Consider the following 13171-nt stretch of genomic DNA (forward strand, 5'->3'; position numbering starts at 1 on the left):
AAAGGTTTTTTGAGCATTTGCCCCTAATATATGTATTTGTAAATTATATATGAATTATAGTAATAATGTATATGTTGTAAAATACATACAAAAATATAGATTAAACAAGGTGAGGTTAAAGAAAAAGTTGTAGGCCAGGTGCAGTGCCTCACACCTGTCATCCTAGCACTCTGGGAGGCCAAGGCAGGAGGATTGCTTGAGCTCAGGAGTTTGAGACCAGCCTGAGCAAGAGCGAGACCTCCTCTCTACTAAAAATAGAAAAATTAGCCGGGCATCATGGTGTGTGCCTGTAGTCCCCCCTACTTGGGAGACAGGCAGGAGGATCACTTGAACCCAGGAGCTTGAGGTTGCTGTGAGCTGTGATCATGCACAGCACTCTACACAGGGCAGTGGAGTGAGACTCTGTCTCAAAAAAAAAAAAAAGTTGTAATTGTTCTTGCAACACAGTGGATCTTGTGTGCCCTCCCTTGGTAATCACTGTCTTAGAATAATATGCAGAACTTTAAAATTCTGATGCTATAGTTATATGACAGAGTATGATGAGAACTACAAATAAATAATATAGTGTGAATCTTCTTGTGGCAATGTTTATAACCAATATGTGAAATGCTGCCTCATTCCTATAACTAGCATAAGAACAAATAGGACCTTTCTCTAGAAACTTTCAGAGGTTATTGTTCTATGGTATTTTCTCTTAAAGACTCTTCCAGCTATAAAATTCTGAGATGCAGAAAGAGGAGTGAGGGTTTATGGTTGGAGGAAGTATTGGTGTTTTCTTTAGTGTAGTCCAAGAATATGGACACATCCAGGAAATGCAGATCAGTTTTAGCCTAATGAGAAAATGGGTTTTGAATTGGATTTAGTATAGTAAGTTAAATTACGTGATTTTTGGAGTTGTTTTTTTTTTAAGGGTTAGTCTCTTTCTTTTTTCTATTTCAGCTTATTATGGGGGTACTTATATATATTGCCCATGCTCCCCCATCCCCCCGAGTCTGAGCTTCAAGTGTGTGCATTCCCTAGACAGTACACATCACACTCATCACGTAGGTATGCACCCATCCCCTCCCTCCAATTTTGGAGTTATTGTACAAATTATAGTTCTTACAATATTAGTAAGAGGCTAATTCAAGTTTCTCATTTTACACATGGGAAACTAAGGCCCAGAGAAATTTCAAGACTTACCCAAGATTAGACCTCCTGTTAAGTAATGAAAGCTTTTTAAAAATACGTGAGTCAAATTATATTTTTAAAAATTCCATTGCAATGAAAATTTCAGTATTAAAGATTTCCAAATCCCAGCAGATGGCCCACTTGTTTAAAGCAGGGGTTTGATGTGGTAAAGTATCTAAAAGCAAAAATTTGAATAATTCCTTAGAGTTGTTATGATGTGATTTGACCTATAATTGGAAATCCTGTCTGATTCACTGTACTGATTTTCATTTCTTTTTTTCTTCTAGAATGTCTTGATTGTTGAAGTAAGTTCTACATTTACTTTTAATATAGTGTTTATAGTTTTCTAACTTAGTGTGTACCATCCTAAAGGTAAGCCAGGGTAAGAAATTCCTCTTTGTCAATTTTAATGGTGGGCTTGTGTTCTAAAGGAGCAAAGACTACATAGTAATTTGTTTTTAGTGATAATGGAAAAGTTTGGGTATATTTCCTACCTCTTTCTTTTAGGTTTGAATTTTTTTCTTTATAAACATGTTATAGCTATATACGTGTATAGAAATTATCTTACTTAAATATTATCTTATGTAATACTATTAATATTTTCCATTTGCTATTATGTCCTAAAGTATTTTGTATAATGCCACATTTATCCATTGCTTACTTTGCCAGGCACCATCCTAAGTGCTAAAGAAATAAGCACAGAGAGGTTAAGCAGTTTCCTGAGGTTAGGTGGAATGAAGATTCAAATCTTTACTTCATTTAGCTCAGTGGTTCTCAGAGTGTGGTCCCTAGACAAAAAGTATCAGCCAGGAACCTACTGGATCAAAATCTGTGATGAGGCCCAGCAAGCTATGCTTTAACAAGTCTCCAGGTGATTCTGATGCATACTAAGCTTTAAGAGCCCTTGAATTTATTCATAAGTCACTTTCTCATTAAGGTCTTCTTTAGCTATCTTATTTTCCTGATCACTTACCACTGTCTAATAGCCCACATATATGTGTGTGTGTGTGTGTGTGTGTGTATATATATTTATCATCTGTGGTCTTCCTATTCAAATCTTTTTGCTTTACTGAATTCTACAAACTTCTAAAGCACAGCTTGTGATCATGACTCCTACTCAGACCCTATTCTTCCATACTTTAGTCTTTAGACTAAATTCTTTAGTTTTTCAGTGTGACCTCAGTATACAATACCAGCCTCATTCTCCAGCAACTTTCTTTCATTTTTCTCTATACTTTTCACTGATTTCCAGAGGCTGTACCTCTATTTTTCTGCCCCTGGTTCTTTGCTCCTTATTTCTTTTTTAAAATAACAGCTTTATTGAGATATAATTCACGTATTGTACCATCACCCATTTAAAGTGTACAGTGCAATGGTTTATATTATATTCACAGCATTGTGCGATCATCACCACATTCAATTTTAGAACATTTTCATTGCCTCACAAAGAAACCTGATCCCCTTAGCCATCGCTCCCCATTTCCCCTTTCCCTAGCACCAAGCAAACTGATAATCTACTTGCTTGCTTTATAAGATTTGCCTATAAAATCATACAATATGTGTCCTTTTGTGCCTGGCTTCTTTTCACTTAGCTCAAAATTTTCAAGGTTCATGTATATTGTGCAATGTGTCAGTACTCATTCCTTTCCATTGCCAAGTAGTATTTCACTGTATGAATATACAGATGTTCCTCATCTTGATGATGGGCTGCATCCTGATAAACCTGTCATAAGTTGAAAATATCCTAAGTTGAAAATGCATTTAATACCCCAATAAACTCATTGTAAAGTCAAAAATCTTAAGTCAAACCATTGTAAACTGGGCACTGTCTGTACTACATTTTCTTTATCCATTCATTGGTTGATAGGCACTTAGTTTGTTTCCACTCTTTGCTTCTTATTTCTTGTACCTGAAATGTCCTCCTATTCCATGTTTAAATGCTTTCAGACCCAGCTCAAAAGTCACTTCCACAAAGCCTTTCCTGATATCCTTTTCTTCCTCCACTCACTTGGACCTTTTACATTTCATTTCATTTAATTTTATTACTTTATTTGGAGACATTCTCACTCTGTTGCCCCGAGTAGAGTGCCATGGTGTCAGCCTAGCTCACAGCAACCTCAAACTCCTGGGCCCAAGCAATCCTCCTGCCTCAGCCTCCTGAATAGCTGGGACTACAGGCATGTGCCACCATGCCCGGCTAATTTTTTCTATTTTTAGTAGTCTGGCTAATTTCTTTCTATTTTTAGTAGAGACGGGGTCTCACTCTTGCTCAGGCTGGTCTCGAACTCCTGAGCTCAAGCAATCCGCCCACCTCAGCCTCCTGGAGTGCTAGGATTACGGCGTGAGCCACTGCACCTGGCGACATTTAATTTTAATTATGAAATATTTTGAACTCAGAAAAGGATATGCTCAACACCTATGTACCCATCACAAAATATTAACATTTTGTCATATTTGCTTCAGATCTTATTTTTTTAAAGCAATTAAACATCATAATACAACTAAAGCCTCATTTCTTCACCTTCCCTTCATTCTTAGAGGTATGACAAGTATCCTTAAAGTTACTTATATATACACACATATATACATATATGTATATATAATCATTCTCATGCATGTTTTTTATACTTCTCAAGTACACGTTAGCTGGTTCCTCTGCACAGGGTCTCATTAGGCTGAATCTAGGTGTCTGCTAGGGCTCATGGTCTTCCAAGTTCATTCAAGTTGTCGGCAGAATTTAGTTTCTTATGATTGTAGGACTGAGGGCCCATTTTCTCACTGGCTACTGGCCAGGGGTCACTCTCAGCTGCTTAAAGGCTGTCCTCGTGTCCTGGCATATGACCCTCTCACAACATGGCAGCTGACTTCTTCAAAACTAGCAGGAGAATCTTGCTCCAGCCTGCCACAATGATCTTGTATAACTGCTGAGGGCCAGATGATTTATAGATTTCAGAGTATCTGTGTGTGAATTCTGGTGAGAATTACTGCACTGAAAACAATGGCAGTATTCCAGTTACACATGGGGGTTTTAGTATTTTATGTTTATATAGTGACTCTGAATTTTAAAGCTATGTTTGTTTTAGTTACCATTTAAATGTCTTTTTTTTTTGAAAGGATATAATTGACACTGGCAAAACAATGCAAACCTTGCTTTCCTTGGTCAAGCAGTATAATCCAAAGATGGTCAAGGTCGCAAGGTATGTATAACATTTTGACATAGGATATTTTCTTCATTTGAAGGAAGATAAAGTGATTGCTTCTTTGGAAGGCTAAGTGTTCTCAACTGTTCTTTTATTTTCAAAAAGCAGTGTAATCTCAGCTGAGACTCAAATAATCCTTTTAAATAATTTTGTTGTGTGTTAATAAAGCCCTTTGTTGCTGCCACCTCCTTGGTTTTTCAGCATGCTAATCATATCAACTTGTCCTGAGTAGCATGGCAGAGGATTTTGGGCCTCCTTGCAAAATTGAGACTAAGGATCCCAAAGTGGGGTGAGGAAGGGTTAGGAAGGGGTGGTCCTTGAAGATCTGGAGCTCCTGGAATTGAGTGATGTATGTTGTATCTTGTTTTGTGTCCATGGTGAAATTTTACAGTGCCTGCTTCCTTTTTTTCTAAGTCAGCCTCACCTCTTCTGCTTACCTATATTGTTTGGCTTTAGCTTTTTGTAGTTCTACCTGTGTTTATTCCTAATTTTAATTTTATCCCCCAACAACTCCAAGGTAGCATTATTATTCCCGCTTTGCCTGTAAGGTTATTGAGATATAAGGAATTGTCCAAAGGCACAGAGCTAGTAAGCTATAGAAATGAAATTTGAACCCAGGGAACCTGGCTCAGAGTTCATGTAAACTACCTTAAGTTTTTAGTACAGTAACATCAAACAAACAGCAAAAGTAGTTTTTTTTAGTTTTGCAATTTATTTCTTAATTAATTAATTGCTTAATTGATTTAAGAGATAGGGTCTCACTGTGTTGCCCAGGCTGGCCTCAAACTCCTGGTTGCAAGTGATCCTTCTACCTCAACCTCCTGAGTAGCTGGGACTATAAGAGTGTACCACCACACCCAGCTCATTTTTTATTTTTAAGTCTTTGATCAATCTGCAGTTTTTGTTTAGGGGCCAAGTAGTGATCTTTTATTTGATTCCTAAATGATTAACAGGTTTTTATAAACCTCTTATAAAGGATCACAGGATCTGTCAAGTGTCTTTGAATCAGAGTAAGCCTATTAATGACTCATATGTCAGCCGATTATCTTTAGGGGCTTTTATTTTTTTCTTTTTTCCAAATCAGAACATGACAGCTCACACTTATAGACTTTGCTAATAGCTGATGCAAGTGTATGTCATCGAGTTTTTCTTTTAACACATTGCCACACTAGAAAAAAATTTTTTTTCCTTGGGAACATGGTACTTTATTACAAAAATAGAATAAAAACTTCAAAAACAAAATGATCCGTTCTACTTTAATGAAAAATTTGTTATTTTTTATTGTTTTCTCTGTGTGAGTTATATGCAACTTGAAAAATAGTGCACGGGCCCCCAAGGTGAAGAGATGTGTGAGTTACATAAGCTTCACGAGGCCCTGGGCTTAAAACTAGTGTGAATTAAATACAACTCACATGGCAGTTAATGTGTTGAATGGATTTGGGACATGTGCTATGTAAGTGTGTGATGCGTTATAAGCCACTAAGTATTCTTTAAACCAATTGGTGTACTTGATTTCTCTATGTGCTCTTTAGGGTTTTAAATGTCAACCTACTGTGGCATAGAATTTAATACTCCGGATATTTCTTTTGTTATTTTTCCTGGAGTGTGCCATGGAATTGAGATAGAGAGGTATTTTGTGTTGCTAGAGGTGGTTCATGCTCAAAGAATACTTGGGTCATTTCTTAGTAATGCAGTTGGCATAAATCAGTAATTCTCAACCTTTTTTTCCTAAATCTCTCTTCTACCATGAAATTTTAATATCACAGATACATTGTATATCTGATTATGTCATATATGTGTATGTGTTTTATGTGTGAAAAGGGTAAGTATAAATTCAATGGGTAAGTATTTGTTCAATGCAGGATTAAGAGTGACTAAACTTTTAAACTTAAAGAATTAAAAAATTGTTAAATGATAGGAATGTAAAATGGCATGGCCACTCTAGAATACAATTTGGCAGTTTCTTTAAAAATTAAACATATAACTACCATAAGACCCCCAGAAGTTGCACTTGCTGGGCATTTATCCCAGAGAAGTGAAAACTTATATCCACACAAAAACTTGTACGTGAATATTCATAGCAGCTTCATTTGTAATAGCCCCAAACTGGAAGCAACCAAAATGCCCTTCAACAGATGAATGGTTAAACTGTGGTTATACCTATGCCATGCAATACCACTCAGCAGTAAAAGGAACAAACTACTGATACACACAGCAACCTAGATGAGCCTCAAGGGAATTATGCTAATAAAAGCCAGTATCAAAAAGTTACGTGCTGTATTGGCGGGGTGCGGTGGCCTCACACCTGTAAATGCTAGCACTCTGGGAGGCCAAGGTGGAAGGATTGCTTGAGCTCAGGAGCTTGAGACCAGCCTGAGCAAGAGCGAGACCCCGTCTCTACTAAAAATAGAAAAATTAGCCGGGCATGGTGGTGCGTGCCTGTAGTCCCAGCTACTTGGGAGGCTGAGGCAGGAGGATCACTTGAGCCCAGGAGTTTGATGTTGCTGTGAGCTAGGCTGACGCCATGGCACTCTACTCAGGGCAACAGAGTGAGACTCTGTCTCAAAAAAAGAAACAAAACAAACAAAAAAATGTTATGTGCTGTATGATTCCATTTATACAACATTCTTGAAATGACAAAATTATAGAAGTGGAGAACTGATTAGCAGTTGCCAGGGGTTAGTGGGTGCAAAAGGAAGCCTATGTGATGCAGAGTGTAATATCTTGATTGTGGTGGTGGTTACGTGAATCCACTTGTGACAAAATTGCATAGAACTATACACATACATATGTAAAGCAAGTAAAATCTGGATAAGGTCATTTCACCAACATCAGTGTCCTAGTTGTAATGATATACTATAGGTATGTGAGATTTTATCATTGGAGGAAACTGGATAAAGGACATGTAGGACCTCCCTTGTGTGTTTTTTGTAACTTCCTGTGAATCAGTATTTCAAACCCAAAATTTTGAAAAACCTGTACTTTTTATTTGCTGAGTCACTTTTAATATAACTTGTTTACTTATGTAAATATATCAGATTATATGTGCAAATTAGCAATTTGTATAAATACCTAGTAATAGAAGTATAATCAGATTTTTTAAAAAATGATTCAAAACTGTTGTTTCCATCAAGAGTCAAACAATTAAAATTTTGATTTCTTGAAAATTAACTTCTAGGCTGGGTGTGGTGGCTGACGCCTGTAATCCTAGCACTCTGGGAGGCCGAGGTGGGCGGATTGTTTGAGCTCAGGAGTTTGAGACCAGCCTGAGCAAGAGCGAGACCCTGTCTCTACTAAAAATAGAAAGAAATTATCTGGACAACTAAAAATATATATAGAAAAAATGCCGGGCATGGTGGTGCATGCCTATAGTCCCAGCTACTTGGGAGGCTGAGGCAGAAGGATTGCTTGAGCCCAGGAGTTTGAGGTTGCTGTGAGCAAGGCTGATGCCACGACACTCTAGCCCGGGCAACAGAGTGAGACTCTCTCAAAAAAAAAAAACAAAAAAAAAAAAAAAAAAAGAAAGAAAAAAGAAAATTAACTTCTAGATATTCATTGATATTTTGTTGACATTTTTTTCTTTACAGTCATATACTATATAACAATGTTTCTGGTCAACGATAGACCACATGTATATGACAGTGGTCCTATAAGATGATAATACCGCATTTATACTGTACCTTTTTGATGTTTAGCTACACAAATACCGCTGTGTTACAGTGGCATACAATATTCAGTACAGTAACATTCTGTACAGGTTTGTAGGTACGAGCAATAGGCTATACCATATAGCCTACATATGTAGTGGTCTATAGCATTTAGGTTTGTGTAAATACAGTCTATGATGTTTGCACAATGGTGAAATTGCCTAATGATGCATTTCTCAGAATATATCCCTGTTAAGCAGTACATGACTGCACTTGACATAACTAATGATGGGGCAAATAACTTTTGTGAAATTAAATAATATAGACTCAAGATAAAAAAAAATAAACAGCATCCACAAGGCAGCCAACAAACACCCGCAGAGTACCTGTTACAATAACTTCATGATAGAGCAGTGGATGAGAGAAAGTCCTCTAAGCACAGCCATCTGTTCACCATAGTTTTGTAGCACTGATCTCATATACATTTCATGTATCTTCCATGAACTCGCTGTCAGTGCTGATCATATGATACCCAAGAGAATTCAAAGAGAGAAATTAAATGCTAAGGAATAAGATTGTCAGGTAGGGTTGAGTTTTGGAGGGTCATAAATCACTGTAATGTCTAAGTTGTTTACTCTCCCTGCCGAGTATTAGTTTTGGCTTCCTTGAAGGCAGTATCTCCTCTGTTGAGAATGAATGGCCTAGATGACTTCTAAGGCTATTCCCTTTTTTAGTTTTCAGGTTCTGGGCAGAGCAGTAGAGTGAGAAAGGGATGGACTTGGGATTTCAGTCTGATATTTCCCTCCCACTTAACCAGAGCAACCTTCCCGTACTTAAACTCTCTGGACATATTTACTCATCTTTAAATGGGGGTCATTATTATATTTTGTTCTCATAGGGAGACTGTGTGATTCAAGGAGATAATGTATTTGAAAATCTTGTAACTGCAAAGCACTGTTTCACTCTTGGTTGTAATGTGATAGATCTCACTGTAGCAAGCAGCTTCTTAATTGTACCTTTTAGAACGTAGGGAGGATAGTAAGATTTTTAGTATGTTATATGTAGCTGGTTCTGGAAGTGATTACTCTTTTTGTGGAGATATGAGTCACATACCATAAGATTCACTCTTTTAAAGTTGTGGGTTTAAATATATATACTAAAACCAGTGGGGTCTTAGTATTTTCAGAGTTGTGTATTGATCACCACTATCTAATTATAGAACGTTGTCATCACCTCCAAAAAAAAAAAAAAAAAACCCTGTACCCATTAGCAGTCATTTTCCCTTCCCCCAGGCTATGGGAACCACTAATTTACTTTCTACAGAAAGAGTGTACAGATCTGCCTCTTCTGGACATTTCGTATAAATGGACTTCTGCAATATCTGGCTTCTTTCACTTAGAATAATGTTTTCAAGGTTCACCTATGTTGTAGCATGTACAAATATACCACATTTTGTTTGTTCATCTATTGATGAACATTTGAGTTTCTGCTTCTTTGCTCTTATGAATAATCTTGATTTGAATATTCATGTACAAGTTTGAATACCTGTTTTCAATTCTCTTGGGCATATAATTGCTAGGTCATATGGTAATATGTTTAACATTTTGAGGAACTGCCTGACTGTTTAACAAGGCATACGCACCATTTTACATTCCTACCAGCAGTGGAACCAGTAAGAGGGTTCCAACATCTTCTCCGTATCCTTGACAACACTTTATTGTCTTTCATTATAGCTGTCTTAGTGAGTATGATGTGGTATCTCATTGTGGTTTTGATTTGCATTTCTCTGATGACTAATGATGTTGAGCATCTTTTCAACCACTTATTGGCCATTTGCATATATCTTCTTCAGAGAGGTTACCCATTTAAAGTATGGAAATGCTTCAGAAACCAACTACAATCATTCCTTACAGATGGAGCTTTATTAAACATTCAGATCTATAGGCATGTGAGGTGCTGAGTTCCTCTGAACTCCTAGTACAGCTTGCACTGAGTTTAGTGATATCTTTTCTGGAGTGTTCCTGAGTTCAAGTGGAGGGAAGGGTTTTTGCTATGATGGGTTATTTTCTTTCTAAATGGAAATTGAGTTGAAGTGTATCTTCTATCTTAATTAATGAAACAGAATCATGAGGCACTTGATTAGATGATCCCTTTGAGCCTAAGGCTTAGGCGAGTGGTTCTCAACTTTGGCTGCACATTGGAATTACCTGAGTTTAAAAAAAAAAAAAAAAAACAACAACAGCCTGGGTCTAGGTATCAGAGTTTTTTTTTTTTTTTTTTTTTTTAAGCTCCCAGGTGATTCTGATGTGTAGCCCAGGTTGAGAATCACTTTAGGCCTTTTCTAGCTCTTTAAATATACGTATGTATCTAGGAAGGTATGAAATCATAAATTTTATTGGGACTGCCCTTAGCATATATTAGGCTTTCAAAGCACCTTCTACGGCTTTTTTAATGGCTGAAAATTTTTCAACAGGTAGAATTTGGGTTATAAAATTAGCTTTTGGTAGAATTGACTTACCCCACCTCTAACTTCTTACTTTCAAAAAAGTACTGGTTCCTCTGGCACACTAGTTATTTTTTAGCCTAAAGTTCCTCTTTGTAAGCCAAGTAGTAAAAGTTGTGATAAAAGGTAATGCTCACTTCTCCCACACCCTTTACAGCTTAGGGACTGTATTTCCAGGGATTCTGGACTGAGAGCCCTATCTTTTCATCTTTGCTCATTGGCACTCCCCACCCATTCATCCTCCTGATTCGCTGCCCTTCCATGGACAAGTGGGTAGTAGTCGGGGTGCGGCTCTCAGAACCGTCTATCAATGGATTGCAAGTGGAGATAACCAAGGGCCTCATCTGCAGTGTGAACTCATTGCTGCCCCTTCCCAGTGATCCCCATGGTTTAACTCTTGGATATGTTAAAAGTGACCATGCTATGCTCAGTGCAGATGTATTTGGAAACATTAATGTTCTCTTTTGTAATGCTCTGTAGTCTCTCCATTTGTCACGTGTCATGTTTTGTAATTAACAGCTTGCTGGTGAAAAGGACACCTCGAAGTGTTGGATATAGGCCAGACTGTAAGTGAATTATTTTTTGTAAATTATTTAACCGTCTTTAACCTAACAAAACATAGAGAATATTTGTAGAGAAGGCACATTTGCAAGTATTAGATTTGAAAGTGATGTTTTTCTGTATCTAAATGATGAATTATGATTCTTTTTAGTTGTTGGATTTGAAATTCCCGACAAGTTTGTTGTAGGATATGCCCTTGACTATAATGAATACTTCAGGGATTTGAATGTAAGTAATGCTTCTTTTTCTCACTCTCATTTTTCAAAACCCACATGAAAATTTAGGAAAGAGAAGAATTGTTTTCTCCTTCCAGCACCTCATAATTTGAATAGACTGATGGTTCCCATTAGTCACATAAAGCTATAGTCAAGTACAGACGTCCTTAGAACTGGAACTTGGCCAGGCTAGGGTGACACTTCTTGCTGGCTGAAATAGTTGAACAGCTTTAATATATAATAACTGTCCCATTATTATTCCAGATGATAAATGTGGTCATAAGTAAGAAATAAATGATCAAGTTTAAGTCTTTTTAATTCACTCTTCTTCGAATACCCGCCTCTTACTCTGGAGGCAGGAGTCCTATGGATGCATTTATGAACTTGGTTGAGGAAAATTTAGGAAGACTGCACCATCAGCACTATCTAAAGCAGGTTTTTCACTCCATCTTTTTTACTACCTTGGCCCCCTACTTTGATATGCTTAAAATTCTCTATTTGTCTTTCAAAATTAACATATTGACAAGAAACAAATCAAACTAATGGGACAAACTACTGCTTTGTTTTCAAAAGACACACTCCTGAAAAGTTACTAGTCTAAAGTGTATTAGTACTACCTCTATTTGTTTAATAAGAACCCTGGCAGCATAATACTGTTCTTATATACAAAATGCTATTCTTGCCTTTCGTTTTAGAATATAGTTTTTTAATGTGAATTTTTGGATTTTTCTTTTATAGCATGTTTGTGTCATTAGTGAAACTGGAAAAGCAAAATACAAAGCCTAAGATGAAAGTTCAAGTTGAGTTTGGAAACATCTGGAGTCCTATTGACATCGCCAGTAAAATTATCAAACGTTCTAGTTCTGTGGCCAGCTGCTTAGTAGAGCTTTTTGCATGTACCTTCTAAGAATTTTATCTGTTTTGTACTTTAGAAATGTCAGTTGCTGCATTCCTGAACTCTTTATTTGCACTATGAGTCTATAGACTATCAGTTCCCTTTGGATGGATTGTTGTTTAACTAGTGAATGAGAAAAATCTCTTAAACCATACCACTGTTGAATGACATGTTGAAATTGTATCTGTAAGAAACAGTTAAAGAGAAGATATTTTAGTTTTTTAATTGGTATTTTAATTTTTTATATATTAAAGAAAGAAGTGATTGAATATAGTTAATTATACCACCATGTGTTCAGACAAGTAAGAAGCAGTTTTTGCATCAGTGATGGCATCTAAGAGGTTTAGTTCTGTTGAATAAACCCGTGTCCCAGAATTATTTAGTAGTGTTTCCATAGTGTTGACTGTATTTTCCCACTTGTTCAGATTATTACCAGTGAGATCTTTGTCGGCAGTTACTTTTAAATGCAAATCAATAAATTTTAAAAAATTTACCGCTTTTTGAATTCTTCAGTGTAAAAATCTTTAAAGTAAGTGCTGTCTCTTTAAAAGAAACTATGCATACCTATTATTTCTCTACAGATTAACCTAGTATAGTTTTCTGTTGGTTATGTTTTCCTTGTTTGTTAAGTTTTAGCAGCTAGTTTAATTATAATCTTTACCAAACACAGCAAATGATGATTATATGGTAGAATGGGTTGGGGGCGCTAACAAAATTCTTTACTTATTTCAGGGATGTTCAATTTCAGGCACATGGTACACTTCATTGCATTTTACTACGCTAAAATAACATGGCTTTCTCTTGGAATTCTGTTAAATTGTTCAGATTGTATTCTCTGCTACATCTCAACAGATTGTTTTCAGACACATCCTGTTACCTTCTTTGGGTAAATAATGCTTTATTGACAAGAGAACAACAACAAAATTTTTTGTTTTCTGGGAGCAGGAGAAAAGTTTTAAGCCAAAATCTTAATTGCTTCT

General features: G+C 36.6%; 1 protein-coding gene across 2 annotated transcripts in view; it reads left to right on the forward strand.

Annotated features, from left to right (window-relative positions):
• Positions 1–12684, forward strand: part of HPRT1 (hypoxanthine phosphoribosyltransferase 1) — a 36536-nt gene extending 23852 nt beyond the window's left edge. Inside the window, exons 5-9 of one of the 2 annotated variants that reach the window (XM_045538808.1) lie at positions 1458–1475; positions 4285–4367; positions 11040–11086; positions 11233–11309; positions 12035–12684. In XM_045538808.1, the coding sequence (XP_045394764.1) occupies positions 1458–1475; positions 4285–4367; positions 11040–11086; positions 11233–11309; positions 12035–12082 (273 nt within the window). In that variant the 3' untranslated portion in view covers positions 12083–12684. The remainder of the gene's footprint in view (positions 1–1457; positions 1476–4284; positions 4368–11039; positions 11087–11232; positions 11310–12034) is intronic. The other variant, XM_045538809.1, reaches the window with a different exon arrangement.
• Positions 12685–13171: the final 487 nt, after the last annotated feature.

The sequence above is a fragment of the Lemur catta genome, chromosome X (genome assembly GCF_020740605.2).
Source record: "Lemur catta isolate mLemCat1 chromosome X, mLemCat1.pri, whole genome shotgun sequence".
NCBI classification, from domain to species: Eukaryota; Metazoa; Chordata; class Mammalia; order Primates; family Lemuridae; genus Lemur; species Lemur catta.